The sequence below is a fragment of the Pholcus phalangioides genome, unplaced genomic scaffold (genome assembly GCF_987345545.1).
Source record: "Pholcus phalangioides strain wild (caught in Gottingen) unplaced genomic scaffold, Ppha-v1.0 ptg000010l_1, whole genome shotgun sequence".
NCBI lineage: Eukaryota > Metazoa > Arthropoda > Arachnida > Araneae > Pholcidae > Pholcus > Pholcus phalangioides.
Genome location: NW_028301603.1, coordinates 31,769,837 through 31,791,179, shown reverse-complemented (window position 1 = coordinate 31,791,179; position 21,343 = coordinate 31,769,837). Strand labels below are relative to the sequence as shown.

Genomic DNA, 21,343 nt, shown 5'->3' with positions numbered 1-21,343 from the left:
GGCAATCCTTTTTTTAAACTTTAGCTATATTTCAGAAATTCATAAGAAACTTTGTTATATTTACTCAATCTTTTTATTGCATTGTACATCAGAAATTAATAACTTTTGTGCAAAACATACTTTAAGCCATTTATGGTTGTCTTTCATTTAACCTCAAAATTCTGTAAGACCCACATTATCTGAAGTAAATCTGGTCCATATTTAACGGGAATAATCAGGGTTTTAATTAAAAAAATTAAAACAAAGCTAAACCAAGGGGAGTGTATTATTTATTGCAGCAATGCATTGTATTAAAGAATTTTTAATTAAAAATGAGTCTGAATAAGATTAGGAATGATTCAATTTGAAAATAACAGTGATATTTGATAGAAAAACCAATCTGAAATTTTATTAAAGGCAACAAAATTTCTGATTGGTTTTTCTATTTTAGAGCTATTAATGTCCAAATTAGTTATTCATCATTAGACACTGCATCAAAGGATGTCCAAGAAATGCATAATTGAGTATCGCAGCTTGGCATGAAGAAAATCGGCAAAGTGTCTCAAATAGCACCTATGGGGAAAACTATACCACAGAGCACAGCAAACTCAGAATCGAAACTTAAAGTGAAACCAGTAAGACAGACTCATGCTTGTTATCGTTGTTTGAACACTTTTCACATGGCTCATTAGTGTAAATTCAAGGATGGCAATGGTAGATTTTGTAAAAAGAAAGGACACCTACAGAAAGTGTGTTGATCGAAAACTAATGTGAATCAGCTGAACCAGGAATCAGACATGTTTTCTGTCAATAATCTACAGGCTAATTGAAACAAGAAGTTACTGCTTGATGTTTACCTTGAGGGAAAAAACTTTCACCAATATGGTGAAGTTCACCAATATGGCGACTTCCTAGAAAGAAACAAATCTAGATTTAAAGAAACGTAAAAATAAATAAATATATATATATTTTTCTAAAGGGTGCTAGGTATTTCGATTCCCCCCTCCCTGAACTTCAACTTATCCATCTCTGCCTGTTTCTGCTTCAAAAAATGCTTAATTAAAGCTATGGAATTTTTTTGATGTACTTTTTACTGGCCCATAATTAATTTTAAAACATCCTAAACTACATGAATTTATGCAGTTGAATATCAAAAGACAATACGGAGACATTAATTTTCATGCTTGAGAAGATGTAAATAAAATGTTGAAATCAATGTTATTGCATGAATATCCAACTCAAAAGTAGGTCCAGTTAATTACTTCATATTTAATCTCCTGGGCTTCATATATCTATCTCTAAAGCGAACTCAATATTTCAAAAATCGAGAAATTTATGCAATTTTTAAAATTATTGATGTGACAGAAAACCCCACCAAATTTCCGGATTTTTACATTAAAATCGGCAATTTTAACACTGATTTCTATGAGGATCACCCTTATCCTGACCCTCAAAGCGATGCTGATGAGGATTATGACATCATTCAAAAAACCTCATTACTGGGAGTATTGAAAATGTTGCAAACCTTTATAAAGGCATAAATATTATACATATACTGACAGCGCTGAAGAAATGACAAACCATTGTAAAGGCATATACACGTCTGAAACGCATTGCTAGGGAACCACGGTAACCAAAGTAAACGTTCGGAAAGTGATTGTTGAGGCCCAAAAACCATTATTGCCCTACGGTTTTTTTGCCCATTTGGGGCATTTGCCTTGCTCATTTTAAAGTAGCCTATCGTTTAAGTCGGGTCCCATTTGGTATATATGCAAAATTTTGCAACGATCAATCTAAAATTGTAGATTTGTATAGAGAACATACACAGACACAGAAAATCAATTTTATATATATAGATTTGTCTTCTATGATTGCACCTTTGACTAATTTGCTATGTAAGGATAGTGAATTTATATGGAATCAAAAATATCAAACTGCATATATGTACGCTTGAAACAAGAGCTTCTGATTGAATTTTAGTTCATTATAATCCTAAATTGCCTCTAATGTTACAGACTGATGCTTCATGGGTTGGTATTGGCACCGAACTCAGTCATTACATGCTGGATGGTTCAGAAAACCCATATAGTTTGCATCTCGTACACTTTCAAGAACTGAAATGAAATATTCTCAGATTGACAGAGAAGTGTTAAGTATAGTGTGGGGTGTAAAAAAATTCTGCCATTATTTGTTTGAGGGGCATTTCTTTCTAGTAATGGATCACCAGCCCTTGGTGTCAATATTCTCTCTACACAAAAGTTTGCCTGTACTCGAATGTTACATTATGCTATGTTTTTACAAGCATTTAATTACACTATTCAGTACAGAAACACAAAGGATCATGGGAACGCTAATGCTTTTTCGCGACTTCCGGTAGAGTCAAGAGGACGGTTATACTGAAATTTACTGTCTCAATGCAATACGCAGATTGAAACTGATGCTCAAGAAATGATGACTGATGATGACTGAATGATACTTCTGACTGCTCAAGAAATTTACAGTGCTGCTCAACATGACAAATCACTTTCTGAACTTCATCACTGCTTGTTTAAAAGAGACTGAACTACCCGTTCCTTGGAAGGGAAAAGAGATTAAATTATCATTGCAACATGAATGTGTTTTATGTGGAAACAGGGTCATCATTCCACAAAATTTTGGGCAAAATTTTCTTGAAGAATTACATGTTGGTCATCCTGGTATAATCAAAATGAAGGCTTTAGCATGAAGTCATTGTTTTTGGCCTGGTATAGACAAAGATATCGAGATTTTTGTATCCAATTGTGAATCTTGTCAGAAAACAAGAAAAGAACCACCAAAAGTTTTGTGACATTCCTGGGAATGGCCAAATGGTCCTTGGCAACAAATACATAGATTATGCAGGTCTATATTTTGGAAAAATGTTTCTTGTAGTTTAAGATGCGTATTCCAAGTGGATTGAAATAATTATAACACGAAACATAACTGCTAGTATCACTGAATCACAACTTCATAAATTGTTTGCTCAGTTTGGTTTGCCACAAACTTTGGTTTCTGATAACGGAACAAATTTCACGAGCATGGAGTTTCAGGAATTTCTCAAGTAAAATGGTATCAAACACGTAGTATCAGCTCCATACCATCCTGCTATGAATGGTCATTCTGAAAGAATGGTCCAGTCATTCAAGTATTCGATAAAATCTATCTTTCTTACCAAATCAGATCTATGTAAGAGATTGCAACAATTCTTACTGATGTATAGAATAACACCACACTCATGGCGAAAAGCAGAGTATGTTGTTTTTGAAAAGGGATTCGCACCAGATTGGACTTGATGCATCCCGATGCGAGAGGGAGTGTGAAGAGGAAACAAGAATCCCACACATGCATTCCATCGTGAATTTTCAGCAGGAGAAAAAGTTGCTGTTAGAAACTATCGTGGTGTTGAAAAATAGAAGTTTGGAACTATACTGAATAGATATGGTACCCTTTTATACAGCGTGCAAGTGGGACCTGAAATCTTGAGATGCCATGTCGACTAAATCCGGAAATGCGAAGAAGCTGTGAAGGATGAGTGTGATGAATGAGAGAATATTTGAGATGTGCCTCCTCTTGTGACTTCGGGAGAACAGTCAATTGCTACTTGTAGTAATAATGGTCAGTTTTGTTTTTCAAGTTCTCACACTGGTATTAACAGCCAACCTGGAGCAGAGGATCGGCCACACATGGCTGGAGATGAGACTGATGATGTTGTGTCATCGGGTGTCGAGCCGACATATACCTGCTCATCCTGTTCTTCGTAGGTCCACCTGAAAAACCTCCGGAACAACTTGGGTTATGACATTTGCAATGCTAAGAAAGGGGAGAGATGTTATGTACATGGTTGCCTCTATGTCAGACAAATGGCACTACCATGTCATTGTATTGTATCGCAGCTATTGGACGTTTAGTTCAGTTTGCACCACGTCATTGTTATGACAGTATCTGTGTTGGGGGCGTATTTCACCCTTTTACTTCCCTTCAACATTACGGTGGGGGGGGCTAAATACTTACCAAGCATCTGTTCGAGGCACTGCTATTATAACGTTTTCCCGCTTAGTACGATTCATTTTTGTGATCCCATCTTTCACTAATATTGATTGATATTTCCTGTATAAAGAATTTTTCTGTTTACAATGTTTTTTGTCAGTTTTTGAAGAAATGTTATTATATAGCGGGATCCATTTGTAATGTTTAATCCAGGTACTTATTTATTCACACCTGAAAGATTTCAAATTATTGGATGGAGCTGAGGCCTATATACCTAAGGCCAAAACAGTGTGCAAGCATGTGAATGACTAAATGAGTGCGCCTTAAAGCAATTGTTCTCAACCTTTGGAAGCCTGCTGCCCAGTTGATCTGTTTTTCGTGATTGAAAGGCCTGCCTATACACATGATTAATGTTAAATAATTGGGAAAAAATTAAACAATCAACCACTCAGACCTGGTTTTGTCAATGCCATGGCCTGATACCAGGCCACGGCCCAGCGGTTGAGAAACACTGCCTTAAACAGTGTACGAGCATGGGAATGATCGAAAGAGCGACTTGCAATCACAGGTGTACTTGCCAGAGGAGGGGGGGGGGGGGAAGGTCTAGCAGGTTATTACACAGGGTTGTAAATTCGATGAAACAGTAGTCAAGAAAATTAGACTGGAATTGGGGAGTAAAATATTCATGTAGCATAAGTAGCAAAATCATAAATGTGCCTCTGGGTCCCCTGTTAATGTCATTATCAGTGAATCTGCAAGTGAATGCAGCTTCATTCCCAGGTGGAACTTCAGATCTGCTATAAAAGTTGTAGAATTTTGTTTTCTTCTCCCACCTATTTTTAAAATTTGAATTTTTCACTTAGGATCTTCAAAAAAACTATTTTCGGTAATCCTGTCATTTTTTTATCCACCTCAAGCTTGCATGTTTAAAGAGTGAAGCCAAAAAAGGGGGGGAAAACAATGGCTAGAAAAGGATGATTCACCTTATTCGATGGCTTGTGGTTCACCAAGAAAACTGAAGGGTGTATGTTTGCCCCTCTCCCTTGCAAAAAATTACACATGTGCCCTTAGGCGCTAGGGATTTGTATGGGTGAGTTATACTGGAAGGGCAGCATGATGGCAGAATTGCATGGAATCCCCATAGAACCTTGGTTATCTTTGGCGGGAATACAACTGACCTCCTCTGGCCATGTCTCTTATTCTCTTTGGACCTTACCACCAGGAGAAAGCTGAAGGTCACACTTCCTAGGGTGCAAATTTCAGCAAAAGGAAATTTGAGAAGAAAAAAGAACAAGAAAATATTAAAGATTAATATAAAGAAAAAAAATGAGATAACCAGAATAATGTTCGCTTGAAGGCTGTTGGGAGGCGCGATCACCCCATCGCCTATTGTTTGAAGGTTCTTGGGGGAAGGCGATCGCCCCTGCCTGGATCTGCCACTGCTTCACTGAAAAGCCATTGCAAAAGCAGCGCTATGCTTACATAGAATCATATTGGCTATTATGGCCCAATTAGGATATTGTGAAACTGAGAGTACAAAACTTTTTTTCCATCAGAAAGCCTTCTAATCTCTTACATAATCTTGCCGATTGATAATGATAACTTGTAGGGAAAAAATGAATCTTTTTCAACCTTATCTTAAAAATATGTGAAAAGAGAACTTTTAACGAAAAAAATTTGCTAACATAAACCAAAGTCCTTATACTTATAAACAAATTTTTTCCCATGTTAAAATATTGGTCTGTTCCGTATTTGGTGAAAATTATAACAATACCTGAATGATAACATTATTTGTTATTCTAATAAGAAGCGCTTACTTGAATGGGTCGGTTGAAAAATCTGCACTAGAGGGATAGATGGTCGGAAATTTTAAATGTCAGCTATTACATTTTTTCCACTCACCTTACATAAGAGTCGCTCTCCACGTACATTGCTGCTTCAAAAATAAAATAATAAATGGGCTAAATTTTGAGTCGGCAACCCCAACATTTTTTTGACATTAGATGCATGGTCAGAAAGGTGAAAAAAGGCACAGCTAATATGAGTCTTATGTTAGTGAAAAATATACACCATTCTCTAATGCCTATACATTTCATTTTCAACTATGCAGCCTACGACAAAAAAAGAAAACAAAAACGTTTATCATGTATAGTCGAAAATGTGTCTTTTTGTCTAAAAATGCATTCCAAAATTTGGGAGGTGTATACAGGTCAGGTTTCGCAGAGAAAACCCTTGATCTGTACATTGTGGTTTTGGTGGTCTTCAAGTTGGAGAGGGGGGTCAGCAATATACAAAGTGATGTATAAGATATTTTAATGATTCAATTTTCAATGTTTTCAAACACCCTGCATTAAAAATTATGTTTGTTTATTTTTGAATTTTGTGCTGATGATAGAGAGCTTGAAAATTTATATATTCATTTATTTGTCCATTACAGGAAGAGGGTGTTTCCTTTTTTATCTGCCAAAAGGTGTTGGCAGGGGGAATTGTCCTACAGTACTTGCTAGAAGACAAGTTTGTCATCTGACATGTGAAGGTTATCCAGAAACAGAGCCCTCTCCTAATACCAGAGTTGTGTGTCGTGAGGAGGGTTTGGATTATCCTGTGGGCCTCAAATGTGGTTTGTGATTTATCCTTTTATTTACTCATTTTTTCTATTTGAATATCAAATGTATATAGAGAGAAAATAATGCATTTATTTTTTAGAAACTGAAAAGATTGTTTTCCCTTTAAACATACACTGAAGAGCCAAAAAAACTCGTACACCTGCCTAATATCGTGTAAGGCCCCCGCGAGCACGCAGAAGTGCCGCAACACAACGTGGCATGGACTCAACTAATGTCTGAAGTAGTGCTGGAGGTAATTGACACCATGAATCCTGCAGGGCTGTCCATAAATCCGTAGGAGTAAGAGGGGGTGGAGATCTCTTCTGAACAGCACGTTGCAAGGCATCCCAGATATGTTCAATAATGTTCATGTCTGGGGATTTTGGTGGCCAGCGGAAGTGTCTCAAGTCAGAAGACTGTTCCTGGAGCCACTTTGTAGCAATTCTGGGCGTGTGGGGTGTCGCATTGTCCTGCTGAAATTGTCCAAGTCCATCGGAATGCACAATGGACATAAATGGGTGCAGGTGATCAGACAGGATGCTTATGTACCCGTCACCTGTCAGAGTCGTATCTAGACGTATCAGGGGTCCCATATCACGCCAACTGCACACACCCCATACCATCACAGAGCCTCCACCAGCTTGAACAGTCCCTTGAACAGGATTCATGAGGTTGTCTCCATACCCGTACACGTCCATCAGCTCGAAGCAATTGGAACCGAGACTCGTCAGACCAGGCAACGTGTTTCCAGTCCTCAACAGTCCAATGTCTGTGTTGTCGGGCCCAGGCGAGGCGTAAAGCTTTGTGTAGTGCAGTCATCAAGGGTACACGAGTGGGCCTTTGGCTCCGAAAGCCCATATCGATGATGTTTCATTGAATGGTTCACACGCTGACACTTGTTGATGGCCCCGCATTGAAATCTGCAGCAATTTGCGGAAGGGTTGCACGTCTGTGCCGTTTAATGATTCTCGTCAGTCATCGTTGGTCCCATTCTTGCATGATCTTTTTCCAGCTGCAGCGATGTTGTAGATTTAATTTTTTACCGGATTCCCAATATTCACGGTACACTCGTGAAATGGTCGTACGTAAAAATCCAAATTTCATCGCTACCTCAGAGATGCTATGTCCCATCTCTCGTGCGCCGACTATAACACCACGTTCAAATTCACTTAAATCTCGATAACCTGCCATTGTAGCAGCAGTAACCGATCTAACAACTATGCCAGATACTTGTGTTATAAAGGCTTTGCCGACTGCAGCGCGTACTCTGATTGGTTCCATATCTCTTTATTTGCATACGCATGCCTGAACCAGTTTTTTTGGCTCTTCAGTTTATATCAGGAGCTCTTAACCAGGGGATGTACCACCTCTATGGTCCAAAAGAAACTATTGGCCCCAAAGCAGAATATGCCAAAATCTGCAACTTACATTGCAGAAGAATCAGTGGTGCTGCAGAACAATCTGGTAGAATTTTAAGAAAAATGTAGAAGGCACCATTATGGGAATTTTACTGCAGATCATTTGCAGTCAACCAAGGGCTCGTTGCAGAACAATGCAAAACATTCTGCTTTCAGGACTACTGGTTCGAATGGCGATGTGAAAGACCAAGTTTACTGTCAGTAGCTCAGAGAAATCACAAACTAGCATTTCATAATAGTCCTTGAGGTCACCTGATGTGAAATAGTATTTAAGAGTGTAAAAAATGATGTCGAGAATAGAGGATTAATCAATCCAAGTGTCGTTTGCATCCTACAACAACTACTAAGTGCTCAAAAATCTTTTTTCCGCAGTTCTGATGGCAGCTATTTAATGTTAAGCAGCCAAGAGCTGCTTGGAATCAATTTTTTTATTTAGCACAACGGAATAAAAATACAGTGATGCATTGGCTTAAAATATTTATTTAGAACTCTAACATGATTAAACTTTGAAAATTGCAACACACAACTTGCGTGCGCTTAAACTAAAAATCTGATCAGGGAAAAAAGTCAAGCGAGTGAGTATTACACAGCTTTTATACTCTTGGTGGCTGATGTCATACGTCACACATTGTTGCCACAAATGTTTACGGACTGTGAACAAACTTTTTGTAAGGATTTTTTTGGTGCAAGTTTTTGTCACTCTTGCTTTGCAATTTATTTTTTGTAATGCTATAAACACTATATTGCCAAGGACAAAAATCATTGTTGGGAAATGGAAAAAAATCTCACAAAAAAAACATGGAAAAAATCATTTGGAAGAAATGCGGTTTCTTTCACTGAATGTGGAAAAATCTTTTTTGTATATACACGTGGAATTTTTAGTCACAGCTTTGTCTTTTGATCAGTAGATGGTGCTGCAGTAGGCATGAATATGGTTAAGATAAAGAAGGATGGCAACAGGTTGTCAAGGAACAGAGAAAAGAAATGTTTTCCCATGTCAGTGTATATCATCTTTTATTTTATATGTTTGTTCACAATAAATGTTTAAGGACTCCATGTAAAGGAGGAATGGGTCACTTCTAGGATTACTACCTTATGAGATAAATGAACTGATTGCACGGGAACCCAAAGATAATGTGAAAAATTATGACCTTGTAAAAGAACCACTGTTGTAGACTTACAAATTCCTTTATAACGCATTGGAAGTGTTTTAGACCTGTAGGTGCTGGAATCAACTTTTACATAGGAATTTTTGATTTCTGAATTGCTTCTGGGACTGCTCAAAGGCATGATAGAGTACTGTGAAAGAACATCCACAACACCCTGGCTCTGACACTATTGCCAAATGTAACCAAAGCATTTTGGAAGTTATGGTCTTAAGAATAAGAAAGAAATAACCTTTTCCTTCTTTCTTCAAGCAAAATAGGACTCATTGGAAAACAGTAAAAAAAACAAAGATTTTACAGTAAATTACCAAAAAATACACCAATGGAATGTCTTCAGGAAAAAAAAAATTCATCTCTAGCTAAGCATTGTAGAAAGGTAAATTTTCAGGTAAAAGATTTATATAAGAATACAAAGAAATTCTCAAAAATTATTGTTTAACAACTGGTTAAAAATTTGTTATAGGTGTACTTTGCTGAAATCTGTGTTTGTTATAGGCAATCATAATAACGCAGATAAGCAATACAAAATTCACGACTTGAAAAAACTCGTTATATGTGAAAATTCGTAATACCTGTGTTCGTTATAACCAGATCTGACTGTATTATGAGAAAATTTGTATTACCGACAAAGTAAACATTAAAAATCCAAATGAACTTGAAGAACATGACAAATGTATGAAAAAAATCAGAACAATTGAAGTTAAAGGAGTGTTTTGTAATGTTGGACACAAATGACACAACAATTTGTTTCAGACATTTACTGGTCCTTGGGCTCAGAAAGGTTGAGAAACGTTTATTTTAGACCAGTGCTTCCCAACATGGGCGTTAACGCCCCCTGGGGAGCAGTAGAAGCTATGGGTATAATATAGGATCCTATGGGTTAGATTGCGTTGGGGGCGATGGGAGAAAAAAATTTCTGAAGAAAGGGGCTGTTCTATTCATGTCTGCAAAAGAATAGAATTCCCGGTTTAAACGAAACAACAAACTTTATTTAATTCCGAATTGATCCGATGAAAAAATGTTGCAGTCATGCTTCTCGAACGGTGGTAACAACAACAATTATTCGGACACACTTAGTGTCGCGGACCCAACATCTGCATGAGAAAATTAAAGAAAAATATATAAAAAAATGTGAACACAACGCCATCTGCTGGCGCATTACCAAACTGTAAACATACTCCTGCCCTAATTAATTACTATTAATTATTATTCATTAGAGTCACAAGGGAAGCTTGATGATCTTGGTGATAGTCTGCTTGTAAAGGCCCTTGCTAGTCTTCACTGTTACTACACGAACGAGTCTATCAGTTCCGGGATGTATCTCCACAATTCTAGCAATCGGCCAAGTTGATGGTGGAAGGTTGCTCTCCTTAAGTACCACAATATCACCTATGGACAGGTGTTCTTCCATTTATGCCTTTGTTGCAAAGAATGGATATATTCAGTGTGCCATCGTTTCCATAAACTATTCTTCAGATTCCGAACAAGTTGCCATCTCGTTGACGGATGCTTGACATCATCCACTTCTTCTGGAACTGAGCACAGAATATCGCCAGTCAAAAAATGAGAAGGTGTCAACACTTGCATCAAGTCTACGTTTTCGTCGTTGTGAGCCACCAATGGTCTGGAATTGAGTATCCCTTCGATTTGACACACTAGAGTAGATAGCTCTTCAAATGTCAGGCGTGAATCTCCAACAACTCTTTTCAAATGAAAAATGAAACTTGACTGATTTAATTCCGGCCTCCCGAAGCCCTCCAAAATGAGAAGGTGGTATCATGAGTGGTAACGTGCATGTGACCCATGAAGGTGGAAATATGAGATTTTTGGATTGACGTTTATCTCCTTCGCGAACAACGTTAGTTGATCGAGCTTACAGCGTTCACCAACGAAGTTGGTTGCATTATCACAGTACATATTCAATGGCGCGCCACGTCGCGCATTTAATCTCTTCAAGGCCGCAATGAAAGAATCCGAGAGAGATCACTCACAATTTCGAGGTGTACAGCTGTAGTTGCCAAGCATATGAAAAGAGCAATGTATCCCCTCGCGAATTTGCATCCACAACCCTTACGAAGCTTCATCTCGATAGGGCCAGCAAAATCTACACCATAGTTCTTGAATGGTCTGCTCATGGTAACTCGAGGGCCTGGTAAATCAGCCATCAGCTGAGAAGTTGATTTGCAACAGAACCGGAAACACACAATGCACTTGTGAATAACGCTATGAATTATCCTTTTATCTTTAATAATCCAATACGATTGCTTCAAGATGTTGGATAGAAGCGTCGGACCAGCATGCAGATTCGCAATGTGAGATTCACGAATAATAAGCAGACTAATTGGGTGATCTTTTGGCAGAATGATCGGGTGTTTGGCTCCATAAGTCAGTTTTGATCGTTGAATCCTGCCTCCTGCCCGTAAAACACCATCTTTATAGATAAATGGATTCAATGATCCAAGAATGCTTTTACTGTCCAATGGTCTTCCGTTACGAATGCAATTTATCTCATCGTTGAAGGAACAGTCTTGAACCCACCGAATGATCTCTTTCTTTACACGTTCTATCTCAGACAACTGCGATGGCTTCACAGTGGGTTTCGCGGTGTTGCTGCCAGTAAGTTTTGTCCCAAAGCATTTTGACAAAAATCTGAAGCATTATGCAATGATACGAATGATTTTAGACACAGATGAATATTTTTCAAATAAATCACTCAGAGTGTCGTTGATCGATGTTGCGTATGAGTATATTGGATCCAGTCTTTCTTCAGGTATAGATGATGAGTTCAGCACGTCATCATTTGTCTTAGGCCAGGTCGTAGATGGATCACAGAGAAATGGTGGTCCATGCCACCACAGTTCACATTCTTGCAGCAGCTCAGGACTAATTCCTGGAGACGCAAGATCAGCTGGGTTGTCCTTTGATGCGACGTGATTCTACATACTTACTGGTAGCGTATCGAGAATCTCTAAAGTCTGGTTGGCGGCAAAGGTTTTCCATCTTCGTGGGTGTGACGACAACCAGGACAAGACCACTCTGGAATCAGTCCATGCAAAAACTTGAATGTCTGGTACCTTGATAAATTTCAGCACCGATTTGAACAGCTGAGCCAGCAGGAATGCACCACAGAGTTCAAGTTTTGGGATCGACAGTTGTTTCACAGGCGCTACCTTAGTCTTTGACACAAACAGAGTGACCTTAGTACTCCCAGAATTTTCTTGACAGTAATAAATCACAGCAGCATAAGCTTGAGCAGAGGCATTACAAATTCCATGTAATGATACCGGACCCTCTAATGCGATACACAACGAGGCACCTTTAGCACATATATTGCATTAAAATGAGCTTGAAACTCAAGCCATTCCTTCGTTAGAACATCGGGTAATGGATCATCCCAATCACATTCCACCACTCACAACTTTTGGTAGAATATTTTGATCCATACTATACATGGGGAAATTAATCCCATGGGATCGAATATCTGAGCAGATCTAGAGAGGACTTTGCGTTTCGTCAAGGGAACATCAATGTTCAAACATGGTGTGAAAAATGCATCATCCACAGAGTTCCAGTTCAATCCCAATACCTTGGACTGTTCATTGCTATCAATTGAAATATTGTGGTCATCACAATCTGCATCTAGCTCTCTTAGTAGTGATTGCGAATTCGATCTTCACTTATGAAGCTCAAAACCTCTGATTCAAAGTAATGAAGACACTTGTGAGCACAACTGCTTGGCATCTTCCGTAGCATCTGCACCGGACAGCAAATCATCTACGTAGAAGTTATTAGAAATGATTCTTGCTGCATCTGGATAATCGTCTTGACTGTCAATGCTTATTTGCTTCAAGCATCTAGTAGCCAGGAACGACGAGGAAGACAAACCGTAGGTGACAGTTTGTAATTTGTACACAGCGACAGGATCAGAGGAATTGTCACGTCATAAAATACGTTGGTATGATTGATCAGAAGGAGAAACAAGTATCTGTCTACACATTTTAGCAATGTCTGCCGAAAATGCAATTTTCTGCAATCGAAAGGTCAGCAATATTTCAAATATATCACGTAGTAGTTTAGGACCAACACCAAGAATGGAATTCAAAGATACAGAATTCTTACTAGCACATGATCCGTCGAAAACGACTCTTAACTTTGTGGTTGAACTGGAATGTTTATGCACAGCATGGTGAGGGAGAAAAAATTTCTGATCATCTGGGATCATCGAGCAGTCATCATCAGCCAAGTGCATGTGACCCAAATCCTCGTATTCTTGCATAAACGATCTGTATTCCATTGACAATTCTGGGTCGTGCTTGAATTTTCTTTGCATCGACTGCTGACGCGAGAATGCAGAGTCATAAGAGTTTCCCAATTTCACATCAGGTTTGTAGATTGGAAGCTTCACAACAAAACGTCCATTCTCGTTGATTGAGAGATTTTCCCTGAAATGCTTTTCACAGAATTCCTCCTCAGGAGTTAGTTCAGGAACCTTTGCACAAGGAATTGATTCGATCTCCCAAAACCGCTTCAGTTCGTCATTCATGCTGAGATTTGTCACTGTCAGTCCAACAACCGAAGAGACATTGTTGATTTTGCCAGTAACGACCCATCCCAATCTCGAATTTTGGGCGATGGGCTCCTTGTTTGCATTCATCACCTGACCAGGAAGAATTATCGAGAAGAAGTGATCAGCTCCTATGATTAAATCAATGTCACTTTTGGAGTGGAAAATGTTGGATCCGCCAGCTTTAGACCATTAAGCATGTCACGGTCTTTGAACTTGATCACCGAAGATGGTGGAAGAGCAGTCAGTCTCTTTAGCACAAAAGCATCCATGATGAACATTTCGCGTTGATCGTATTTTGATGTTATGCACAAACTGACAATTCCTTGAGTAGTGGTCGGTTGAAAAGATGCCAATCCAGCTACTGGGACACGAACACAAGGTGATATCTCAAAGCCAAGCCTATGGGCAATTGATTGAGAAATGAATGTAGCCTGAGAGCCAAAATCAAGTAGTATTCTGATATTTTGACAACGACCCCAGGCATCATGAACCGATGCAACTGTAGTAGGCAACAATGCAATGTTTCCCTGTGCAGCATTAAGAGACAGTTCAGGTGGTCTGTGTCCGAGTGGCATGGTGGTAATATGCTTGTCTACCATCGTGAAGGTTGTTGTCAGGGTCCCAGGTTCGAACCCAAGGGAGGATATCGATAGAGGAACTCGAGGCGACCACCGATAGACAGCGCCTTCGCTTCCAGCCCATCTCACTAATGGCAGTAAATTGCAATATAGCGATATGGTCAGAGTTGATGTTTGGTGAAGTAGTAGTAGTTCAGATGGTCTTTCTGGCGAATTTCCAATGCACTTGACAGTTGGTTCATCACGCGACACCGAAGCAGTAGCATAATTTGAATGCATTTGCTCGGGGAGACTGGAATGATGTCTCGCGTTGCATATTCGACATGAAAACTGAGAGCAGTACTTCTTGCTCAAGTGCTTGTTTGACAAGCAATTAAAACAAAGATTTTTCTTCTGTCCAAAATCCTTGCGTGCCCCGACACTCAGATGTTTGTAACTAACACAATTCGCGATGTTACCGTTACATTTTGAACACTTCATGTCAGACAATCTAGATGCAGTGCTAGACGTACCTTTGGGTTTCACTTCGGATATGGAATCAACTGCCGCATCCTCGATAGCCGATGATCTCTCATTGAGGAAATCGATGAAGCTCTGGAAAGTTGGAAAGTCTTTGTATACAGTCCTCTCGAACCACAATCGGCGAGTACTGGCATCAACCTTTTCGAGCAGCAGATGTATCAACCATACGTCTGGGCTGACGACCCCATCACCAAGAGTTTTCAAGCCCCGGACGAATTGTTCGGAAGTGTCGGCTATACATCGTTAGTTAGATTTCACACTGGTGACCCTGGGCTTATTCAAGAAAGTAGAAACCAGCGAGCCGGCTATTTACTTTTTCTTGTCGTAGAGCTCCACCAGCCTTCCCGAACCTTCTTGATAACTAACCTGTGAGATCGGAATGTGGCGGATGATATCGGCTGGATCTTTCTCGAGGAGTCCTTTCAAATAATGAAACTTCTGTATTGGGCTGAGAGTTTCGTTATTATGCACAACACCTAGATACATGTCCTTGAAGCTAAGCCATTCCATGTAATCTCCGCTGAATGCAGGAATATTCAGCTTTGGGAGTTTGAATCCACTTGACCCAGTGACCGGGTTCAGGACTTGAGATGCGTAGTTGGAGTCCAACACCTCCACCATCTTCTTGGAATTGATGAATTGGTTCATCTTCGATTTAACATCGAAGTACTGATCTTCGACTTCTCCCATCTCTGATAACTTGTCTGGAAGGGCTTGGTCATACTCCATGAATCTTTTGAAGGCATCTTCAATCCGGTCTAGTCTCACCAGGACTGCTTCCATTGATGTAGAGTCCTCCAGCGACACTGCGAAACTGGCAATGCGAGTCAGAGCGGCCTTTTCTCATCCTCATAGCTTGACGATTTCCGTCTGAGTCGGCATTTTCAGGCAAGATGATCTGATTCAGATTCGGATCCCGGCTGAGCCCCCAAAAAATTTTATATTCGCGTCTGCGAAAGAATAGAATTCCCGGTTTAAACGAAACAACAAACTTGATTTAATTCCGAATTGATCAGATATTAAAATTTAGCAGGCATGCTTTTCGAACGGCGGTAACAACAACTCTTATTCGGACACACTTAGCACCGCGGACCCAACATCTGCATGAGAAAATTGAAGAAAAATATATAAAAAAATGTGAACACAACGCCATCTGCTGGTGCGTTAGCAAACTGTAAACAGGGGCGATGAGACAAAAAGGTTGGGAAACTATGATTTAGACAAATGAAGTAATTTGGTATCTTCTAGTGAGCTCTCAGAAAAGCTTTATAATTGGGAAAGTGTTAAGAGACCCGTGAAAACATCGCATGCTGGTGAGTGGGAGCGGCAAAAATTCCCAAAGTCAACCTACCGAAATTTCCATGGCTAGTTCACCAGAAACAAAGAAGTAGAAGATGAGGATGTAGGAAGATGGACGCCTGGAAACAGTTGAACCGAGAGAAATGGTAGAGTCAAGATGTAGGTGCAGTAACTTCTGCCATTTGATGTTCCATTGTCTCAAGTTATCCAGGAATGACTATTGCTCAACATCATTCAACAAAGGCAGAGAGAGCTGAAATGCCAGATACTCACATTATAGGAATATCAATATGTGACAGGACAGAGGTTGGAAAGCTTCAAAAGAAAGTTGAGTTAGATGGAAATGGTTTCATCTTTATGTGGCACATTGTACCCACAACACAACTGAACTTTCAAGCAGTGATTGGAGCTGGAATCCTAAAGCAGGCTTCATTGGGGTTTGACGAAAGGGGAGTCGTTTTTCACAAGAACTAGGAGAAAATGTTGCTTGTGCTGAGTTGTGCTGAACTGAGCCAATGATTAGATTCTGTGTTGGGAGATGAGAAATAACCAGACCTGTAAAAAGGTAACCGCAACATGGGAGGTCCAAAAGAATGTTGTTGAACAAGATAGCGTGTAGAACTTTTGAGTTTTATGTAAATGAACTTGCTGTAGTTCTTGTTGACTCTAAATATTATACATTTATGTATAATTTATGAATGTGTTTATCATATGTTTATAAACATAATATGACTAGAGATCAAGCAAAGCAGTTTCATCTGCTTTATTTGATAGGGTTGTCTACACATAAAAATGTTTTTCTTGGTTCATTTGTGATTGCAGGGCCATAACTAGGCTGGGGCAACAGGGGCCTTGAACTGAATGGGGATAACCTCAAAAATATACTTATTTGGCATAATAATAACCCTTTCAAGAGGCCCCAAGAAAAAGTCTGTCCCGGGGGCCCTGAGAAGGCATGCTATGGCCCTGTGCGATTGGAGAATTTTGTTTGTATTTAATGTTTCACAACCTATCAAATATTATTTAATTTAGTATTGATAGGTTTTTGATTGTTAAAGCTTCAAAACTGGAAAAATTAGAATTTTACAGGAAGATGAGATGCCTAAGATCTTTTTATTCACGATATACTTTACTAACACCAGATTTGGTCTATTAAAGCTGGCATTAACACAGCCCAGTGGAGTTTTTAGGCGTCCCCATCCATTCGTGATTTGGTCAGCTCATTTCTGCATCTGATACATGCAGGCAGAAAAGATAAGCTCCTAGAATGTTTAGATTGATGAAAACAGAATGAAAAACAGTCTTAACAGAAAAAAACTCAATAGAATGAAAAACAGAACGTTAAAAAAGCATGTGCTCTGAAAAAATAGGCTCTTTTTTTTTTTCAATGCATTTCATATTAAATGAAATGGTTAAAAAACTTTCAGAAAGAGAAGTGGGTCTGGAAAAAGATTCCGAGGTGGACAGGAGTTAATTAGGCTCGAGTGATAGCAATTCTGATCATGATTGGCTCAAAAATTCAGTTTTTGTTGCGATCTATTTCATTAGTTTATAATGCTCATGTGATTTAAGATTGCTGTCTGTTCTGCTTCCATGTGTCTTGATTTCATTCACAATCATGTAGCTGCCATGTTAACGTCTATTTGCTTCATGTTTCTTTCTTTATCATGTGTATATGTACATTTCCGAGAATATGAAAGTTCACAAGTCACAACGCTGCTGTTTTATGTTAGTGTTTGCATCCATATCAACAAAAATGTTCATTAGCCATGGTATAACTATATCTTAGAATTTTGGAACACTATGTTCTTTTCAAGACCATATTTTTCCAAACAGTGTCGTCTTGTGGAAAATTTGTATATCCAGAGTTTCTCAAACCAGTGCATGGTGAAAGCTGTGATAATTTGACACCTGGAGCAATGTGTACTGTGGAATGTGATAAAGGTACAACATTACATGGGTATAGTAGCGTCTTTTGCTATGGCAACGACCAATTTTCTGAGATACCTCAATGCGGTGAGTGTTGCTTTTTTTTTTTTTTAATATAGCTTGAATTCAATTTTTTTTCTCACAATATAGGTCAAACTTGGCTTTTTCCACTGTCTGTATATTCTCCCCTTATCTGAAAAAAGTGATTCATTATGAAGTCTTATTGGATAACATGTCCTTATGTCGTGGCCAAAACCTATCATGCTCTTTCTTTTCAATCCGGACTGCAGGAAAAAAAAACTTGATTTTTCGAGACATGGGTGGAGGGGTAGGCCTTCACTCACAAGTGTTTATCAGGAGACATTTATTATGAGACATCCCGTGATGTCTCTTGTGATTACAAGCAGATTAAACCAAATTCTCTTACATTAAAGAAGGTCAAGTTTAAACACATTTAATGACGGATTTTGTCTATTCCTCTTGGAAAAAGTAGTCAAGGCAGAGCAAAGTTTGGGCATTTAATTAATTGAATGAACTTTGTTGGTCATTATATTCAATAAAAAATGACAGGATAAATTGGAAAGCATTAGGAACTTGCAGTACCAGTCATTTATGGAACAGTAGCTATAATGCTCGGCTGTTATAGTGAGCATTGACTATCTTTTCCTGACAGATGCTTTTACAGGACTTTCAGTGGTGGACAGGTGGGCTTTCAGTTTAAGCCAGGTTAAAAACTTCAAAAACCGGACAACCCTGATTCAAGGGACACCGAGATTATGTTATAACCAAAATGTCGTATAAAATGGTTAATTTTATTCGAGGTTGAGGTTTCAAGATAGTATTTGCTCATTTTTATCAACTTGTGCGGATTTGAACAATTCACTTGTAAACAAAGCTGCATTAAGAGTAAGCGTGAACAGTCCTATGGAAAACCCGGAATCCAAACATGACATCAGCGCCCTCTCTGTTGAGGAAGGACAAATTCCTACTGCTGGCCTGTGATTGGCTGCTTGCGTCGGGAAGGAATCGTCTTTTTTCCTCTCCACGTCATTTTGTTTACTTTACTCACGTGAAGATGCTTGGTTAGCTATTGCTCTTTATTTTTTTGGCGAATTTTAATCTTTAAAATTCTTAAAAGATCCTTCTAAGGGCCAACTAAAATTCTCTACATACCTTGTAGCTATATTTATTGAATATGTCTGCGTATCCGAAGTTTTATTGCAGATTTGATGGTTGCAAAATGAACTCAAAGACTGGTGTTCACATGTATAAATTTCCGAAAGACAGCAATAGGTAAGTGAAAAATTTCCTTCATTTTATATTTTATATTATTTTCTAGGACATGATAAAAGAATTGATTTATCAGGGCTATAGTCAGTCATTCATCCGTAATTTTCATTTCATCACATTAGAACCGTAAAAATGTGCGAAATTTCACTGAAGGGGAAAGAACCTAACATTGGTAGGGGTAATAATAATGTGCTTTGATGATAGAAGGTAATCGATGTTCCACTGCACTTTCACATATATATAACTGTAATATTTCAATTCATTTTCACGGACGTTGAGGGGGGTAGACATGTTAGGGCAGCACGTTTTTACTTGTAATTAATGTAAATTTACAATTAATAAACTCTCTAGTTAATCAAGGAAACAGTTATTTTCCGGATATTATGCTGAGGTGAGCTCGGAAAGAAAAGTCATCACGTCTCCGCCGGGACTCGAACCCAGGCCCTCTTGCATACCGGGCAAGCATGCTACCATCTACACCACTGGAGACACATGAATCTGCCTTCCTAATTTCACGCACTGTGTCGTGAGGCGCTGAAGTAGAGGCATTAGTAGCCTCTCTTAACTTCAGGAAATGGCCCCCGGGTGGGACGGTTTAGAGATATAGATGGCTTTTTTCTCAGCCAGAGATATCAAGGAAACAGTTATTTTCCGGATATTATGCTGAGGTGAGCTCGGAAAGAAAAGTCATCACGTCTCCGCCGGGACTCGAACCCAGGCCCTCTTGCATACCGGGCAAGCATGCTACCATCTACACCACTGGAGACACATGAATCTGCCTTCCTAATTTCACGCACTGTGTCGTAAGCGCTGAAGTAGAGGCATTAGTAGCCTCTCTTAACTTCAGGAAATGGCCCCCGGGTGGGACGGTTTAGAGATATAGATGGCTTTTTTCTCAGCCAGAGATATCAAGGAAACAGTTATTTTCCGGATATTATGCTAACTGTTTCCTTGATATCTCTGGCTGAGAAAAAAGCCATCTATATCTCTAAACCGTCCCACCCGGGGGCCATTTCCTGAAGTTAAGAGAGGCTACTAATACCTCTACTTCAGCGCCTCACGACACAGTGCGTGAAATTAGGAAGGCAGATTCATGTCTCTCCAGTGGTGTAGATGGTAGCATGCTTGCCCGGTATGCAAGAGGGCCTGGGTTCGAGTCCCGGCGGAGACGTGATGACTTTTCTTTCCGAGCTCACCTCAGCATAATATCCGGAAAATAACTGTTTCCTTGATATCTCTGGCTGAGAAAAAAGCCATCTATATCTCTAAACCGTCCCACCCGGGGGCCATTTCCTGAAGTTAAGAGAGGCTACTAATGCCTCTACTTCAGCGCCTCACGACACAGTGCGTGAAATTAGGAAGGCAGATTCATGTGTCTCCAGTGGTGTAGATGGTAGCATGCTTGCCCGGTATGCAAGAGGGCCTGGGTTCGAGTCCCGGCGGAGAAGTGATGACTTTTCTTTCCGAGCTCACCTCAGCATAATATCCGGAAAATAACTGTTTCCTTGATATCTCTGGCTGAGAAAAAAGCCATCTATATCTCTCTAGTTAATGTTAATTTAAATAAAATAATTGGTGATAATGATACTGGGAAAGCTCATGTATAATGTGACAAACAAATGTAAGAAAAAAATATTTCCCATTTCTGGAAGAAAATAATACTGTTCATGGTTATGAGAAAAAAATGTCCCAGATTTTCAATCTGGAACAGGATAATTTTTCTAAAAAAAGGATAAATTTTCCAAAAGTTTTGCTTGGAAAGACATAAAAAATTGAAATTCTTTTGTACACAAATTTTAAAAAATACTATGGTACTCATTGAAATTTTTTAATTTCAAAACATTGTAATTTCATTCATGTGGAGTATAGTTATAGTTTGTCAGTCAAGCCCTGTATCACAAAGATATGTAGACCACATAAATTTTGTAGAAGCTATTTTTGTACCTGGAAAACCAGGTCCAATAATAATGTTTCTTTCACTTTT

General features: G+C 39.1%; 1 protein-coding gene across 5 annotated transcripts in view; it reads left to right on the top strand.

The window, feature by feature from the left end:
* LOC149081282 (sushi, von Willebrand factor type A, EGF and pentraxin domain-containing protein 1-like) overlaps window positions 1–21,343 on the top strand; it is a 92,851-nt gene that overhangs the window by 46,500 nt on the left and 25,008 nt on the right. For all 5 annotated transcript variants that reach the window (XM_089238119.1, XM_089238117.1, XM_089238116.1 and 2 more), the window contains 2 exons: window positions 6,422–6,604; window positions 17,977–18,156. In XM_089238119.1, coding sequence (XP_089094245.1) covers window positions 6,422–6,604; window positions 17,977–18,156 — 363 coding nt within the window. The remainder of the gene's footprint in view (window positions 1–6,421; window positions 6,605–17,976; window positions 18,157–21,343) is intronic.